A 16,964-nucleotide genomic window follows, 5' to 3' on the forward strand; every position below is an offset into this window, starting at 1 on the left:
CGAAGCATTAAAGATAATGATTTAAACATTGGTTAAATTAATAATTAGCTCAACAATATTAATAAAACTTAATTCAAGTCTGAAGTGCATGTTGGTCAACAAATGACTTCAGGAAATAATATACACTTTTCACAACTTATTCGGAAAAATCACGCTGACTGCGTATGGATTTAAAGACGAAGGTTTGTTTCCAAGCAGTTATACTGTCGCTCTGAGCAAAATTATGCATGGTTAACCTTTTAAAATAAATGTATTAATTATGTTTTTAAATATTTAATGTATATTCTAATCCGTTTCTGCTAATAATCTCAGCTATATGTTAATGCTTACTATTTATTTCTTGCATGAATACATGCATAAAGAAATCTATTTTGTGCTAGTTCTTGTATCGGAAGTGTGCAATAGACACACCTTCTCATGTATCGTTTATCCTGCCTAAAAAGACCATAAACTTTTCAGATAATGTTTTAAGTATCAATTAATATACATACATACTGTATATCTTAAAAACTATTCATGTAAATGATATGCTCAAACTTCCTGTGGCTTCACCGCCCGCTTGCAGTCTAAAACACAATGAGCAATCCAGTTATTTATTTAGATCAGTGGCTATGCGCCACTTAATCACACTTTTGGAGCATTTGCAGTGTGGGGGAATTATCGGGAAAAGTCCCAGTGCTCCGGGTCAACAAATATAAGGGTCTAGCCTAGCGTATGTACGGAGTGCGTTCAGCTCTCGAGGGAGCGGATTGTATTCATTGTAGCTCATTTGCTGTGAGAAGCTCCGTTCTAGCATTTGATAATATGGCGTGTCTAGTTCTGAGAGATTATAGGCAGAAAGAGTTGAGCAGGTGTTAATAAACTGCTTCTTCCGCTGCCCCACATATAAGTGTATATGAGCCTTGTTCTTCCTATATTTTCACATTAAGGTGTTGAGGAAATTGTAGCAAATGCAACATATAATAATATACATAAAATGTATTAAAGGGGCCGAAGGCCAATTTAGCTCAAAGGGAAATGATTCATTGATTTGCAATGAATCTATGGAACCGAATCACTGAACCGAGCAAATGACTCGTTTGGAGTTCATTTGAACGTGCCGTAATTTGCAAGGATATAAATTCCAAATCTATAGTGAAACACTATGTCCTAGCAAGGTAACTTTAGATCGAACAGTACAAGACATTAAGGGCCAATCCCAATTCTACCCCTTACCCCTTCACTTTCCCCTTCCCCTCCGTTTTGCGCGTCCACGTGAAGGGGTAGGGCTGTCCCAATTCTCTTTTGGTTGGAGGGGGAGGGCTAGGGTGAAGGGCCAGATAGCCTTTCAAACGAAGATTTTTCGGGAGCACACTTCAAACGAAGGGGTATGAGAAGTGTCACTGCTAACCCAGGCTGGCTGCCCAAGCGACAAAGGAGACCCATAAATTTAAGTATTTGTGGCTTTAATAAGTATTATAACGACAAATAATGATTTGCTTAATGTTACATTCAATATTGTGTTCATATTTACGGTCAGTTTCTTCACAGAAACATTTGTAAAAAAAAATCGCTAAAATTACTGTAGTTTGCTAACGATAGTCCCGCAACATATTTTCGTCTTCTCCGTTGTTTCCTGCGAACTTCACAAGATGCAAGAAAATAGCTGTAACCCCCGCGACTGAGATAACTGCAGCTGTCGACGGGATCTTGGAATTTGTGATAAACATCGGCGCATCTCCTGTGACGTAGGCGCTAGCGACGACTCATAATGACGTTTAACGGAGGCGTAGTGGTGTCCCATTTCTTAGGGGAATATTTTCACCCCTACACATTGCCACTCTGTTTCAAGGGTCAAGGGGAAGGCGAAGGGGTAGGGCTAGGGGAAAGGGAAGGGGTAAGGGGTAGAATTGGGATTGGCCCTAAATGTGCAAACACGACACAAGGCAATTATCTTTTCAAATATATGGACAAGACTTTATTAGCTATTCTAACCACAAAACTAAGGTCTAAACATAATCACGCACACACACATTCATACAGTCGCGAAGAGGGAAGAGTGAGTTGGAAAGAGTGAGAGAGAAAGTTTCAACTTTTTTTTAATTTTTAATTTTGTTTTTTTTTTTCTCTCTCTCTTTTTTGTGTTACATGATTTATGACATGATTTCTAAATGACTGACCGAAGAAATAAATACAATACAATACAATACAATACAATACAATACAACTTTCTATATGCACGTAAGACATGACCTGAAAGGACCACCAAGCATTAATTTGAACCTTCGTTTCTTAGAGAGGTTATTCAATTTACATTAAAGCATACATTCAGCTAAGAGTCTGGAGTACTTGCTTGTGTCTTTGCGTGGCTTTGGGGATTCCTTTGTTGCGTTGCATGGAGGGGCGGTTCCCCGGGTCCTCGTGGCGGGTCGTCTTTGAAGTGCCTGGAGGGATGTTTGGAGCTGCCGATCACGTGTGGTTGGCAGGCAAATGAGAGTCCTTATGCTTCGAAGCGCGTTGCGGAGAGCCGTTTGAAACGAAGCTTTGCAGCAAACTTAACTTTGAAACGAGACTCTTACGAAAAAGACAATAAAGGAAAGAAATGAAAGTAAGGCGAGTTGGATGGCTTGAATGAGCTGAATTGTAACCCTGATCTTGATGGGTTATTCGTCTGCTGGTCGGATTTGGTCTAGTCGATGTAGAAGCATGCGAACACGTTCTTTGTTTCAGAGATAAGCACGAACAGAACTCTCTCTTGCTGGTTTTAGAGAGAGGCACGAACTTAACAGTTACAGAACTGAACGAACTGAACACAAAACACATACAAAACATAACATGAGGTCTTGTTCCTTTGTTTGGATCTTTAACTTAAACTCTAGTCCAACCTCCTAGAAACTTCAGGCCAATGGGGTAATGGCATGATTTTAGAGGTGGATCTACTTCTTGCTTATCATAATTTATGCATGGTCTGTGAGCTGGTCTCCAGCACTTAGTAGAGACAAAAGACCATAGTTTAAACCTTATGATTATTATAACCATAAAACAAAACCTTTTACGCAGATTTCAATCAAGCCATCTTTTGAATTACGAGAATACGGTTCGTTTAAGAGTAAACGAGGCATTCACACTTCTAATGGTTGTATAACAATTACAAGAGTTAATAGTTAACAACAATTACATGATTAATATGCGATCTAAGCATTAACAAACACAACACATGAATTGCAGGAAGCAATAAGAATTGTGAGGTTTGATTATGCGTCCCAGAATTGTTCTGCGGTGAGTTTATATGATTTTATGCGTGAGATCTCAACAGTGAGGTTGTGGTATGTTCAAGGAGTAGGGGTCTGTGTTACGTCTCTGTCCCGCTCAACAGAGATGATGTTGAGGGAGGTCAAAGGTGGTCAGGCTTTTGGTGGTCAGGCCTCTTGTTCCACCATTTCTGAGCCGATTTGTCTTGGTAAAACATTAACATATTGACACGTTCGTCCTGTTTAGTGCCCATCTCTTGGGCCTGCGGGGCAATAAAAGTCCTGCTCTGAGGGGGGTTACTTAACCAGAGCAGACAGCATGGAGCCGTTCCGTGACTCTGGAATGTGATGTGGGCTCCAGAACTTGGAGTGTTGAAGCCATGTGAATTAATCCCATGAGAGATTAATTTGATTAAGTTGTGTTTGATTCGCCTCGATTCTCTACAAAATGGAGGGATTTGCAATAGCGATATGCAAGGATACCCCAGTTGAAGAAGCTATCTCTTTGTAAATGGTAAATGGACTGCATTTATATAGCGCTTTCATAGACCTAATTGCCACCAAAGCGCTTTACATATTGCCTCACATTCACCCATTCACACACACATTCATACACCGACGGCGGTGTCAGCCATGCAAGGCGCCATCCAGCTCATCGGGAGCAGTTGGGTTAGGTGTCTTGCTCACGGACACCTCGACACTTGGTCAGGTGGAACCGGGGATTGTTTCACCAACCTTTCGGTTTGTAGGCAAACTACATGAACCACTGAGCCACTACCGCCCGTCTTTCCTGATGTTGCATACTCTTTGATGGCTCCCACCTTGCCAACAGAGCAAGTGTGTTCAGGTCTTGAGGGGGCTGAATGCACTCGCTTTTGTGAGCCTCTGTAAGGGAGCTCCACTTTACGGTTCAGGCACAGTGTCTGCTGAAGTAACAAAATTGCAGCTGCTATCGTGGGCTCATAGGTGGGCAGAGTAGAGGCAGATATTATCAAAGTGTAGTCCTCTGAGGCTTTAAAGGGCACCTATTATGGAAAATTCACTTTTACATGGTGTTTGAACATAAATGTGTGTTGGCAGTGTGTAAGCAAAACCACCCTAGAATGATAAAAATCCACCCAGTGTTTTTTTTTCAAATCTCAATAAATCATGTGCACTGTCTCAGAACGAGCTGTTCTAAGATTCAGCGCTTTGTGATGTAGAATTGAGCAAGGGGTTTGATTGACAGTGTGGTTGTGGCCTAGATCCCGCCCTCGGTGATCTGTACATCCTCCATTGTTTCAACGACAGTCGGTAATGTCTCTTGGAAACATAAGTGTTCTGTCGTGGACTCTTGGGTTAATCCTGTTGTTGTGGCTTAAAAATTAATCCTCAAGTGTGGATTGCCGTCTACTGTTTGCGATCCAACGTCACCTCTAGTTAGTGTATTTTATGATTTTTGAGCAAATAGTCATTTCAGTCTGTCAGCCATTTCAACAACAAATTATGCGTCTAAAGTTGTTGTCATCGTAGGATGTCTGTTTATATAATTTATACATTGTTTGTATAGTGTGTAACCACACGTTTATAAATATATATTTAAAGATATTGTATTAAAAACTGCATATATGTTGTTGTTGTTCTTTAAGTTAGCCATCTTCTCACATTTGCCACAGAAGCACCTGTTTGACAAGCTAAACATGACGCCAGGTCCCTCGCATAAATGTAATTTCGCTTGTACGTAGCAAACTTTATCACAGAATGTGTATGTAGTTTCAAAAAACTACATGCGCCAGCATTAGTGTTTGTGTGTGTCTGTGTGTGTGTGTGTTGCACATCCATACTTGCAAAAAGACGCGATTACAACTCTATAAGTACATAAATGTATCAAATAACCATACCGACACGTACTGGTCCATTCTCATGTGTTTATTCTGCCTGAGTCTCTTAGTACTATTTATATATTCCGATTCAAACGTACGCTGAATGACATTCAAAACAGCGGGTCTCTCGCTCTCCCCTTCAAGTTACGCCCTCATCCAAAGGCAGGGCGGGGATATGCAGCTCTTTTGCATTTAAGGTGGCATACACCCATAAGAGCTCATTTTTAATCAGGTCCCAAAATGACATTTTCAAATGGTTATAATAAATTAACTATGGGGTATTTTGAACTGAAACTTCACAAATACATTCTGGGGACACCCGAGACCAATATTACATCTTGTAAAAAGGGGCATAATAGGTGCCCTTTAATATAAAAGCAACCATTGGAACTATATTTTGCTACTGTCATATTTGCATCCCTTCGATGCATTCTCCCCCTGGTAGTAGTGCTAATATCCAAGTTAAGAATATTCGTAGTTAAGAATATTCTCCCTTTGATGCATACTCCCTAATTGCTGTGCCAAAGCAAAAGAATAGCTGACATAGCTTTTTTTGACACCATTTATTCCTTAGAGCTTTGTTCTTGGGCCCTCATAAGGCTAACGCCTAGCCTGCAAGGGAGGACCCAAAACATCCCTTGTAATAAGAGCATAGAGGCTTGGGTATCATCCTGTATTTTTGGAAGATAGTGGCTTAGGGCAGGGGTATTCAATTAAAGTTACTAGAGGTCCGGTCTCTATTTTTCCTTCCCATCAGAGGTCCGGACAATATTTTTTATTACAGTTATACATTTTAATATTACAGTTATACGTTTCCATCAGGGCAGCCGTAGTGCTTTGTAAAGGAGAAAAAACCTAAATGCACAAAATAATAATCAAAGATGAGAATCTTTGGTCTAAAAAGAGTTTTTTACCCATATTTACCAATAAAAGTAAATATTTCTCCCAACTGGAAATGAATATAAAAAGGTCAGATACATTTTTTTTATCAGGCTTTTTTACATTTAGACACCTACATGGATGGCACATCTATGGCCCGCTAGTGACGTTATGGACTGCCTTTGGCCAATAAAATTGGCATGTCTGTCACTCGTACTTTAGACACGGTTGATGGTCTACTAATCCAAGATTTAGTGTCTCATTTCCCTTCTCAGGGAACCATGGTTACAGTTGTAACCTGAGACTATTTATTTGGAGACAATTCAAGAGAAGTGTGTACTATTTCATATTAGCTTGATAATTAGTTAATTCTGAATACAGCCACATACCTAAATATGTGCAAATGTATGCAGTTAAGTTACTTTAAGCTTTTATTTGTTTTTGTTTTTTATTACTGTTTTACTAACATTTATCAGTCAGTTATTTTTTGTATGGTGTGTTTTGACAGCTGTTTTAAAGACAGCACTGATGTTGTTTCATGCTGTTGGCTTGTGTGAAAAAATAGTTTACCATTTAAAGTTTTTACATTTATAAATTCTGTTTTTAAAGGCTCATTTGCTCTCTTTAGGTGGAATAACTGTTTCCATCATCGCATTCGTCTTCACCATCAAGTTTCTGTGTGAGCTTGCTGCTCGTGTGGTCAGCTTCTTACAGAATGATGACCCTACCCGTCATGGGGACCGCAGTATCTACGACTATGTGCGGGGTAATTATTTGGACCCACGCTCATGCAAGGTCTCCTGGGACTGGACAGAGCCACAGGAAGTCGGTCAAACCATGAGTTTCCGAGTGCAGGTAACAAATCATAAGCTTTTCACAAATATATATATATATATATATATATTTTATCACACTTTAGATTAGGGTCCAAATCTTACTTTTAACTTTGACTTTTGTCTCAATGAACTCCTAATTATTGCTTATTAATAGTTAGTACGATAGTTGTTTTAGTTAGTACGATAGTTGTTAAGTTTAGGTATTGGGTAGGAGGATTAGGGTTGTAGTATATGATCATGCAGAACAAGGCCCTGATCAGACAGAACGTTTTTCAGGTTTGAAAACACAAGGTGCACAGCACTGCCTTTTTTGTTGACTTTTTTTAATTTAGAAAAGAGCAGTGCGCTGAGGTTCTTTTTATGTTGCTAGGCGACCACCGAAACAGCTGTCCTCAGTCTAATCAAGGATTATAGCACTAGCGCTCTTTGGTTTGCAGTTAAGTAATCTGTCATATTAGTGTTTTATTACTTTGTGTCAGAGGTGGGAGACTCGAGAGTCATATGACTTGACTCGAGTCAGACTCAAGTCGCAATTTTCTGGACTTGAGACTTACTTGACTAGATCTCTGAAAAGACTCAACTAGACTTTAGACTTGCTCCTTGTGACTTTAGACTTGACTCGGACTTGTGCCTATTTACTTGAAATGACTTGTGGAAAAATAAAAATCTCAATTATTGTGATTTTTTTTATTTTTATGCGTCATAAGAGGGAGTGCCGAGCGCGGGCTTTAATGCACTCTGTGTGTGCGGGTTGAGGGAGAATAAAGCGTTGAGCGATGTAGCCAATCACAGACATATGTGTTGTTTTCTTGAACGCAATGGCCAATCAGAAGCATTTACGATAAGACTTCCCTCCCAGCACAAAACTGACTTTTTGTTCAGTGCTGAATTCTGTATGTTGGCAAATCCTCTAATTATAACAAACAAAGTGTATATATTATGAAAGCTTCATTGATAATAACAGATGTGTAAGATCGTGATGAACTGTCAGCTTTTTAGGAATAATTAAGGGAGCGCACACACAGTCATGCCAAACCATGCACACAGGAGCTGCTTGCTTTTATGTTATAACAATGGTTTGTGTTGATGCCTTAATAACAAATAATTTATCAGGAGCAGTTATGCTGATATGTATGGTGGCGACACGAAGGCTAACTTGAAAGTATTTGGAGATACAGAAAAAAAGTCTTTTTGCGGGCGGGAGCGGGACCAAACATAAATGTTGCGGGCGGGAGAAAGTAACATAGAAATTAGTTGAGAACGTCAGTTACAACGACCCACGTATTAAAAAATAGCCGGGTTTAAAAAAAAAAAATTTGTCATGACATCAGGCACTTTTTTGCTCAGAGTTGATTGTTTGTTTTTTCAACTTCAGGTGCTCAGAGTGCTCCTACAAAAACGTGAGGCACAGCAGGCGGGTAAAACATGCAAAACGCTCACTGCCAATAGAAAACAATATAAAGGTGTCTCTCACTGCAAAATACATGTTCTGCGTGATCAGGCCTAAGGCGTGAAAATTAAATGTGCTTTATAAGTACTAATAAAAAGCCAATATCCTATTAATATGCACACTAATAAGCAGCTACCTATTTGCTTAATAGTGTGCATATTACTAAGATATTGGCTTTTTATTAGTACTTATAAAGCACATTTCATTTTTGAATTGGACCCTAAACTAAAGTGTTACCTATTTTATTTTTATTTTTGTCAAATTGTGACTGACTATATATTGGGTACTTCATGCAGCTCAACTGATATAAATGCAGTACTGTGTATTAGATGTTTTGAAATCTTTCTCACAGCTCTTCTACAAAAATGGCCAGCCATTTCCTGCACATAGACCTGTGGGACTGAGGGTGAACATCACTCACATAGAGCTGGCTTTAGAAGTCCCTGTCACCCAGGAAGTCCTTCAAGAGCCTGAATCTAATGTAGTCAAAGTGGCCTTCACTGTGCGTAAGGCTGGACGCTACGAGGTAGCTGTAAAACTTGGAGGCTTGAATGTGGCCTACAGCCCTTACTACAAAATATTCCAACCAGGTAAAATGCAAGTACAAATTCCTAATGCTCACTATTATACAAGCCTAACAAGCTATCATCCTAGAAGTATGCGTACACTGTAATGTCAGAATTTGCAGACAATTGATATTACTCATAATCATATGCCTGTTAGCAAGATTGATGCATTTAGTCTTCTTCTGATGCAACTATTGAGTACAAACTTCGTTTTTTTATTATTTTTCAATGATCAATACCTCCTTTATACTTGTGTGTCTGTTTTGGATGCCAAAAGATGGAATCGGACAATGTGTTTGAGCAAAAGTCAACAATTTATGAAAGCTTGTATATGTGTGTATTTAGTGAGCACCTTAAAGATAAATAGATAAAACAAATTTATAGACCTAAAACAGGAGATTTTTTTAACAATATGAAAAATTAAATAGCACAAGAGATAATTATAGGCAGTATAAATTATTTAAAGATTCCCACAACACCAGAGACCATTATGATGTTAACACTATGAAGTAATCAAACAAATTAAACAGCCACAAATCATTTTGAAAAATATGAAACATTTACACAGAATAAAATCAGAATGTAACTTCATATAAACAGCTCATGGGATAATTATGAGCATTATGAAGAATGTGGCCTCTTTGCCTCAAAAAAGATTGTGGTTCTAGCGTTAGTATTGGGACCTTCTCCGCGCTTACCACAGTGGGGGGCATGCCATTGAAACGCTGTGAAATGAGAGTTTAACTGAATTCTATAACCTTTTGCTATGGTCTGCAGGACCCAATAAGAAACATTTGGCAGAAGTTGCCACACTTCCAGATGCACTGAAATAGGTGTAAATTTGTTGATGTTGAGGAGAGTGGTTGGATTGATGCCATGAAACATCTAGGTGGCAGGGAACAACTGAACATATTTTGTTGGGGACACATTGAGTGGTAAATTCCTGACACTGTCAATGGGGGAAGACTGCTCTGTCAATGGGGGAAGACCAAAAGGCCACACTGGCCTTTTGGTCCTACCTATAAGAGCTGGTACTGGCTGGATGAGGCTACCAGCTCCTGGAAATGGTGAGGGATGAATTGCCTTAACCCTCTGGGGTCTGAGTTGTTTTCATTTATAATTTGTATGACGTGTTTTGTATAAGAAAGCTTTTTGCGAAAAGTTGTGATCTCACATTAATATTAGTGCTTTTCTCACCTGAGAAAGACTAAGACCCTCCCAATAATGGCCCTATTAGGTGCTAACAGGCCCGATGATTATGAGGAGCCTTGCACAAAGAATGAGGAGATTTAAAAAAAGAATGGCTTTAAGATTGTTTGGACTTATTTACAACACAACATAATCAAGTCAAGTCACATTTATTTATATAGCGCTTTTTACAATACAGATTGTATCAAAGCAGCTTCACAGTGATAACATGAAAGTAATACAACACAGATCAATAATATTGTTGAATATTAAATGTTAAATGATACAAATAATCCAAAGATACTCAACAAAGGACAGAAAAAAGCACAGCATATTGGTAAACACACTGATCTAAAGACAGAGGCTTGAACAGTCACACAACTTTGTGCCATTCCTGAAACATAGTACATACCAGTCATTTTCAAGGTGTTTGATTTTTAATTTTAGCATGTTCATGTACAGAGTCTCCTGTGAATGTTGAAGTCAGCAGGACTCATCAGTGGGGCATCTGGTCCCTGTAAAAAATAAAAGAAGAAACACCTGTGAACATGCTGATATCAACAGAAACTATTTGGCTGCACGACTTTGGGCATACATTGTAGATTTTTCTGGTTAAAATTGCAATTTAATTATGTATATATATTTTTTTAAAAATGTAATACACACACACACACACACACACACACACACACACACACACACACACACACACACACACAGTGCTTATAATAAGTGAACACACCCATGTTAAAGTTGACTAAAAATAATATCTTGGAATAAAAAAAATATCTTAAATGCCTTAATTCAAAAAATGAGGAAAACTCCAACCTTTAGGGACACCAATTTTCTTTTTGAATGAATAATGTATCGCAAATAATAAATGTTAAATAAATAATAAATAAAAAATAAAAAATGTTTCTTAAAATACAGGGTGTTTATGTCTGGACACCTCTATGTTAAATTCCCATGGAGGCAGGCAGATTTTTATTTTTAAAGGTTGTTTCATGGACCAACGATACTATACATCCTGATAAAGTTATCTTCACCTTTAGAATTAAAATAGCCACCACATCATCACATACCCTTTACCATATATACATGGTTTTATTTCAGTTAGCCTAATAGCTGGTTTAGTTTGATTTGAAAGATGATCTTATGGAAAGAACCCCATGCTAATCTCTAGGTATGGTGAAGGGTGTGTCATGGTGTGGGCCAATTTTTATTCCAAATAATAATGTGGCGCGTTACGGCTGCAAAACGGCAACTGGAGCTGATCGCAGCCACCGCAAGCGTGATCAGCGCGTATTTTTTTTGGCTTGCATGTTAATCAATGAGTGCATTCACACCGCAAGCAGGAGCATCGCGTGAGCAGCAGTGAAGCGGGGGTTTGCCGGCGTACATACCAGTCCATGTACAGAGTCTTTATGGAGAAAATATTTATGTAGAAAATAAATTTTTGGATAAAATAAATACGATTTCAAACAAAAAGTGCCCATAATGCACACAATTTGCATGTCTAGTGTGTTTTAACAAGAACTGGAGTAGGCTACGTCAGAAAAGAAAAGGACTCAAACATATTTATACAAGATTTAGCCATTTAAACTTGTTAACTTAATTATTCAGTTTGGGTAAAACTTTGTTTTATAAATAAATAAAACGAGCAAAGTAGTCAGAATATAAGCTTTTCTTTTAGTTTATGTAAAAGCCTACACAGACAGGTAGCTACACGACTTGTTTAAGGGTGATTCTTTAACTATGGTACTTTTCTTGTCCCTGGATGAAATAATAAAATCTAAAAAACATTTCTTCTTCTTTGTTTTTTGTCAGACTTACTTAACCCTAAGGGGAACTTATAAAAAATGTATCATGGCTCAATCATTCTTTTTATTATATAATATGAGGCCTTTTATGCATGATTTTTACTGTTTTCCCCTTGTCCCTAAGCTAGACTTTGTACCTTCAACCTCGCTTAATTCTAAATTAAATATTTAAATAATGTAGATTTTAAGTACAAATTATAAAATAATGTCTATACATATTATATATTGCAATATTTATTCACATTTTCTTATATTTTTCATAAGTAGAACCCTTGTCCCTTGGGTTCACTGTCATTTCCACCACACTGTACAAAATAGAATCCTGGGATCATTGTTTAAGTTTGTATATTTAGTAACCATAGCAATAGAAACTCCACAGTGAACACATGGCTGGGTGAAAGGGTGACCTCTGTAGGGGGTAATGAAAAGAAGAAAAATCCAGGTAAATATGACTTAAACTGAGAATATGTTTATTGGCCGTCATTTCCAAACGGCTCATATTTCACATGGACGTAATGATAACTGTAAAACTAATATTAACAGGCTAACATAGCATGATATTTTAGAGGAAAAGGGGGGAAATGTCATTTTCAACACAGTTATTTCCACCATGGTGTTCATTGTGGTAGTAAAAACAGGTTGTGGTGGAAATGACATTGTTCGTGCTAAACAGCAAATTATTTTGGGCTATAATACCAAAACATTAATGTAAAAACAAAAAACATACAATTAATTAAGTTAAGGTAGTAAGAAATATTTTATTATTTATTATTGCTACAATATTGTTGGTAAATAAGAGAACTTGGTCGTTTTCTTGGCCTGTCAGATAAAATGGCAATATATATATATATACGTATATATATATATTATTCAATACAAATCATCGCACCCAACTTAAGGGAAAGTTTCTAGACAGACTGAGAAACCAACTGATACTAAAAAACTGTTTGTAGAAATGTTTTTATTTTCTGAAACTGTCTAGCTCAAAGAGTACCATAGTTGAAGAATCACCCTTAAATAAATTTATGTTGTTAATAAATAACAATAAATTGTTGTTGTACGAGCAATATTTCCAAGTTTTGTTTTTCTCTGTAAAAATTTTAAATCTCATGATTTGCCAATGCAAGAGAGTACCGGCACCTTTTATCCCCCTCTTCATGCACTGGCTGCTAATATAATCATATGTTCGTCTAGTGTATTTTCGTTTACTGTTGTGAAATGGAAAATCAATAATCACTAATCGAGAATCAGCAATGCTTGAAAATCGACTGTAATCGAATCGGGACTTCAATAATCGTAATTGGGAAATCAGACAGATTAAATACCCCAAGTCTTCATATGGATGTATTGCAATGAAATATAACTGTATTGTGTTATAAGTGAAAGTCGATTATTTCTCGTTAAAACAAGCACACTAACAAGATAAATGCCTACGGTCTAATCTTACCACTAAAAATCTGTATTGATAATGCATTACGTTTAGAAAAGCATCAGAAAACACATCAGCTAAATGACCATTGTCATGATGAAACTCAAGAACAATAATACTGCAGACGTGTAACGTTACTTCAAAGCAAAAAAAAGAAATACAAAGTTACAGCTAAACCATGACCACCATGAGTTTTAAGAAAGTAAAGTACTTTATTTTTATTAACGTTATTTACAGCTTATCGAAATGCTCTTCGTCGTCTCCAAAGATAGAAGTAATTGACCCCTCATTCAGGCGAAGTCGATCGGCAAACCCTGCTTTATACTGGCGGAGGTTGTTGAAGTTGGTATCCTTGAAGTGCTTTGCGGACACAAAAAATGGCTTTACCCACAGATATGGGTACATTTCCTTGATAAATAAAACTCAACCAGGCACTTCAAAGAGGTTTTGATGCTGGGAGACAGTGTAATTAAGTGTGTCTGTCACTACATCCAACAACCGAACATTTTGACATTTTGACCCTCTCGTAACTTCTGCATCCTTGAGCTTGGACTACAAAATTGAAGCGAGAAATAAAAATGGTGGATTGCTCGAAGTGTTGGGCCGGTAGTCAATGTCCTTATTTGGCAGTTCCGCTGCAAATACTGTGACGTAATTGTTCAAAATACAGTACGTCATAGAGAACAGAAAAATCAGAACAGGTTGCAAAATATGACCAAAACAGAATATAAAGATATAAACGAAGCACCTGAAGAGAATAATTTAAACTTTTCTGTACTTATAAACACTCCAAATATACAACAAAATGCATTTAAGGGCTAAAAAAGTGGATTTGTCCCCTTTAAATCAAGTCAAGTATATTTATATAGTGCTTTTGGAGATCCTTGGGAGAACGGGCTCAGTCAGGGGTCAGTTCTACTCGGGCGTTTTACGAACTAGAGGCCGGATTTACAGTAACATTAAGGGAAAAATGTATATCAATGTCTCTAAACAGACTTTAAACACAAACCTGTGATAAACGCTGATGGTGTGCACACGCATTAAGAATTGATTCTATAGTTATGTGCATTTGAATATATGTGTGCAGGTTTGTAAATCCCTACAAAGCCAAGCCAAAACTACTTGTCTATAAATTTGATACAGAATTTTGTTTTATTTTTCATGGTAGGTACGCAAAACGAATTCACAACGCTTTATCTGTAGAGTGGGAAAGGGATCCGCTATAGGGAGAGGCTAGTTGGCATTGTCATCGGGACCAGGCTAAGCTCCGTCCTCGTCAGATCTGGATATGGCCTGCGGGAAAACCTCGGGATAAACAAAGACACTCAAATTAGCTTAGATGCCATTCTTCTTATGATGTAACGAGTACATCAGGATTTAAGGAAAGTGTTCCCAATTCTGGCTGACCTAATCTATGCAGCCTAACATTGAATAATAGAAGACTATAATGTATTACAGTATGTGTATGTATTATGTGTATGCTAGGGCAAAGAGATGTGTCTTTAATCGAGCTTTGAACTAACAGAGTGTGTCTGCTTCCTGGACAATGGTAGGAAGACTATTCCACAGTTTTGGTGCTAAATAAGAAAAGGATCTACCGCCAGCAGTTGATTTTGATATTCTAGGTATTATTAACTGGCCGGAATTTTGAGATTGCAATAGACGTGAAGGACTAAAATGAGTTTAGAGCTCGCTCAAGTACTGCAGAGCTAAACCATTTAGTGCTGTGTAAGTAATCAACAATATTTTAAAATTTATACAATGTTTAATAGGCAGCCAATGCAGTGTTAACAGAACCGGGCTAATATGGTCATACTTCCTGGTTCTGGTAAGAACTCGAGCTGCTGCGTTTTGAACTAGCTGTAGTTTATTTATTAAGCGTGCAGGGCAACCACCCAGTAGAGCATTACAATAATCTAGTCTTGATGTCATGAACGCATTAACTAATTGTTCCAGATTTGCCAATGAGAGCATATGATGTAATTTAGAGATATTTTTAAGATGGAAAATGCGGTTTTACAGATTGGCATCAAAGAGCACTCCCAGGTTAATAACCGACGACAAAGACTTAACAGAGCAGCCATCAAGTGTTAGACAATATTCTAGGTTATTACGTGTGGACGTTTTTTGTCTAATAATCAGAATCTCTGTTTTTTTCAGAATTTTGTGGTAGGACATTTCTTGTCATCCAATTTTTTATATCAGTTATGTATTCCGTTAGATTTTGAAGAAATATAGACGCTTTCAGCAGTGACAACATAAACAAACGGTACTGCGCATGTGCATTAATCTGGCCCAAACTTAACTTCCGGCAGACTTGCGGAGACAATCCATAACAAGTAAATAACCTTAGTAGCTGGTATTTCTTGCCAGTCAAAGAAAATAAATGAAAAAAAAAAAAACTGTGGCGAGCGCGACGGCGGGGTTGATAAGGTTAACGTAGCTCTCCTTATTAGCTAGGCTTTTTACATGCTTGCTAACCTTTTTTTAAGGTGGGTCTCCACATTGACAGCATGTTGGATGGATCTGTGCAGCACTGTTTATGATACTAACCATTCAATACACAGACTGGTCCGCTGTCAATGTGTTTACGAGCGAGAGAGAGAGAGCGTGCGAATATGCGCTGCACGCTACTCTGCAGTCAATTACAACTTTTCCCATCTTAAATTGTTAAAAACACGGAAATCAATATGTGGCGGTCAGCGCTGATAATGTGGTGGGCTACCACTAATAAATGTATGGGAAACACTATACCGGTTATCACTCAGATAAACATAGCTAGGCTATTTTAATACCACCGTCTCCCTCATAGGAAACCTTGACATTTTTATTTTTAAAAATTGCGTTTGCTCCCTAGGTCAGGTTGCACCCCACAGCTCAACAACCTGCTCATCACCTTAACTTTCACTGCATTTGTTGTCAATGCCATATTATCCAGTAAACACTAATAAACGAACAGAACGGAAGTTAACTTTCGGCCAGCTCATCACCATGGCAACGCATCTGATGAAAGCGTCTATAGAGCTGAGTATCATCAGCATAACAGTGAAAGCTAATTCCATGTTTCCCAATGATATCTCCTAACGGCAGCATGTACAGAGTGAACAGCAGCGGTCCTAGTACTGAGCCTTGTGGTACGCCATACTGAACATGTGATCGGTAAGACATCTCTTCATTTACTGCTACAAAACGATAACGGTCAGATATAAGTATGATTTAAACCATGCTAATGCAATTCCATTAATGCCAACATAGTTTTGTAGTCTATTGTTGTGGTCAATTGTTTCAAATGCAGCACTAAGATCAAGTAACACTAATAAGGAGATACAACCAACACTAATAAGGAGATACAACCACGATCGGATGATAAGAGCAGATCATTTGTGAATCTAACGAGTGCTGTCTCGGTACTATGGTACGGTCTAAATCTGGACTGAAAATCCTCACAGATATCATTTCTTTCAAGAAAGGAACACAGTTGTGAGTCTTTTTTGTAATATCTTAGAAAAAAGTATATCTTTGACAGAAAAGGTAGATTCGAGATCAGCCTGTAATTGACAAATTTTTTGTGATCAAGTTACGTTTTTTTAACAAGTGGTTTTTCATTGCCAGCTTAAAGGTTTTTGGGACATATCCTAGCGACAAAGACGAATAAATGATATATATTTTTTTCTAATAGGATTGAAAAATAAGCAGATCTAGCA

General features: G+C 37.8%; 1 protein-coding gene across 11 annotated transcripts in view; it reads left to right on the forward strand.

The window, feature by feature from the left end:
* arel1 (apoptosis resistant E3 ubiquitin protein ligase 1) overlaps nucleotides 1-16,964 on the forward strand; it is a 129,530-nt gene that overhangs the window by 33,018 nt on the left and 79,548 nt on the right. For all 11 annotated transcript variants that reach the window (XM_089120077.1, XM_089120080.1, XM_089120076.1 and 8 more), the window contains 2 exons: nucleotides 6,600-6,826; nucleotides 8,610-8,847. In XM_089120077.1, the coding sequence (XP_088976203.1) occupies nucleotides 6,600-6,826; nucleotides 8,610-8,847 (465 nt within the window). The remainder of the gene's footprint in view (nucleotides 1-6,599; nucleotides 6,827-8,609; nucleotides 8,848-16,964) is intronic.

The sequence above is a fragment of the Pimephales promelas genome, chromosome 15 (assembly GCF_988280905.1).
Source record: "Pimephales promelas chromosome 15, fPimPro1.hap1.1, whole genome shotgun sequence".
Lineage (NCBI taxonomy): Eukaryota > Metazoa > Chordata > Actinopteri > Cypriniformes > Leuciscidae > Pimephales > Pimephales promelas.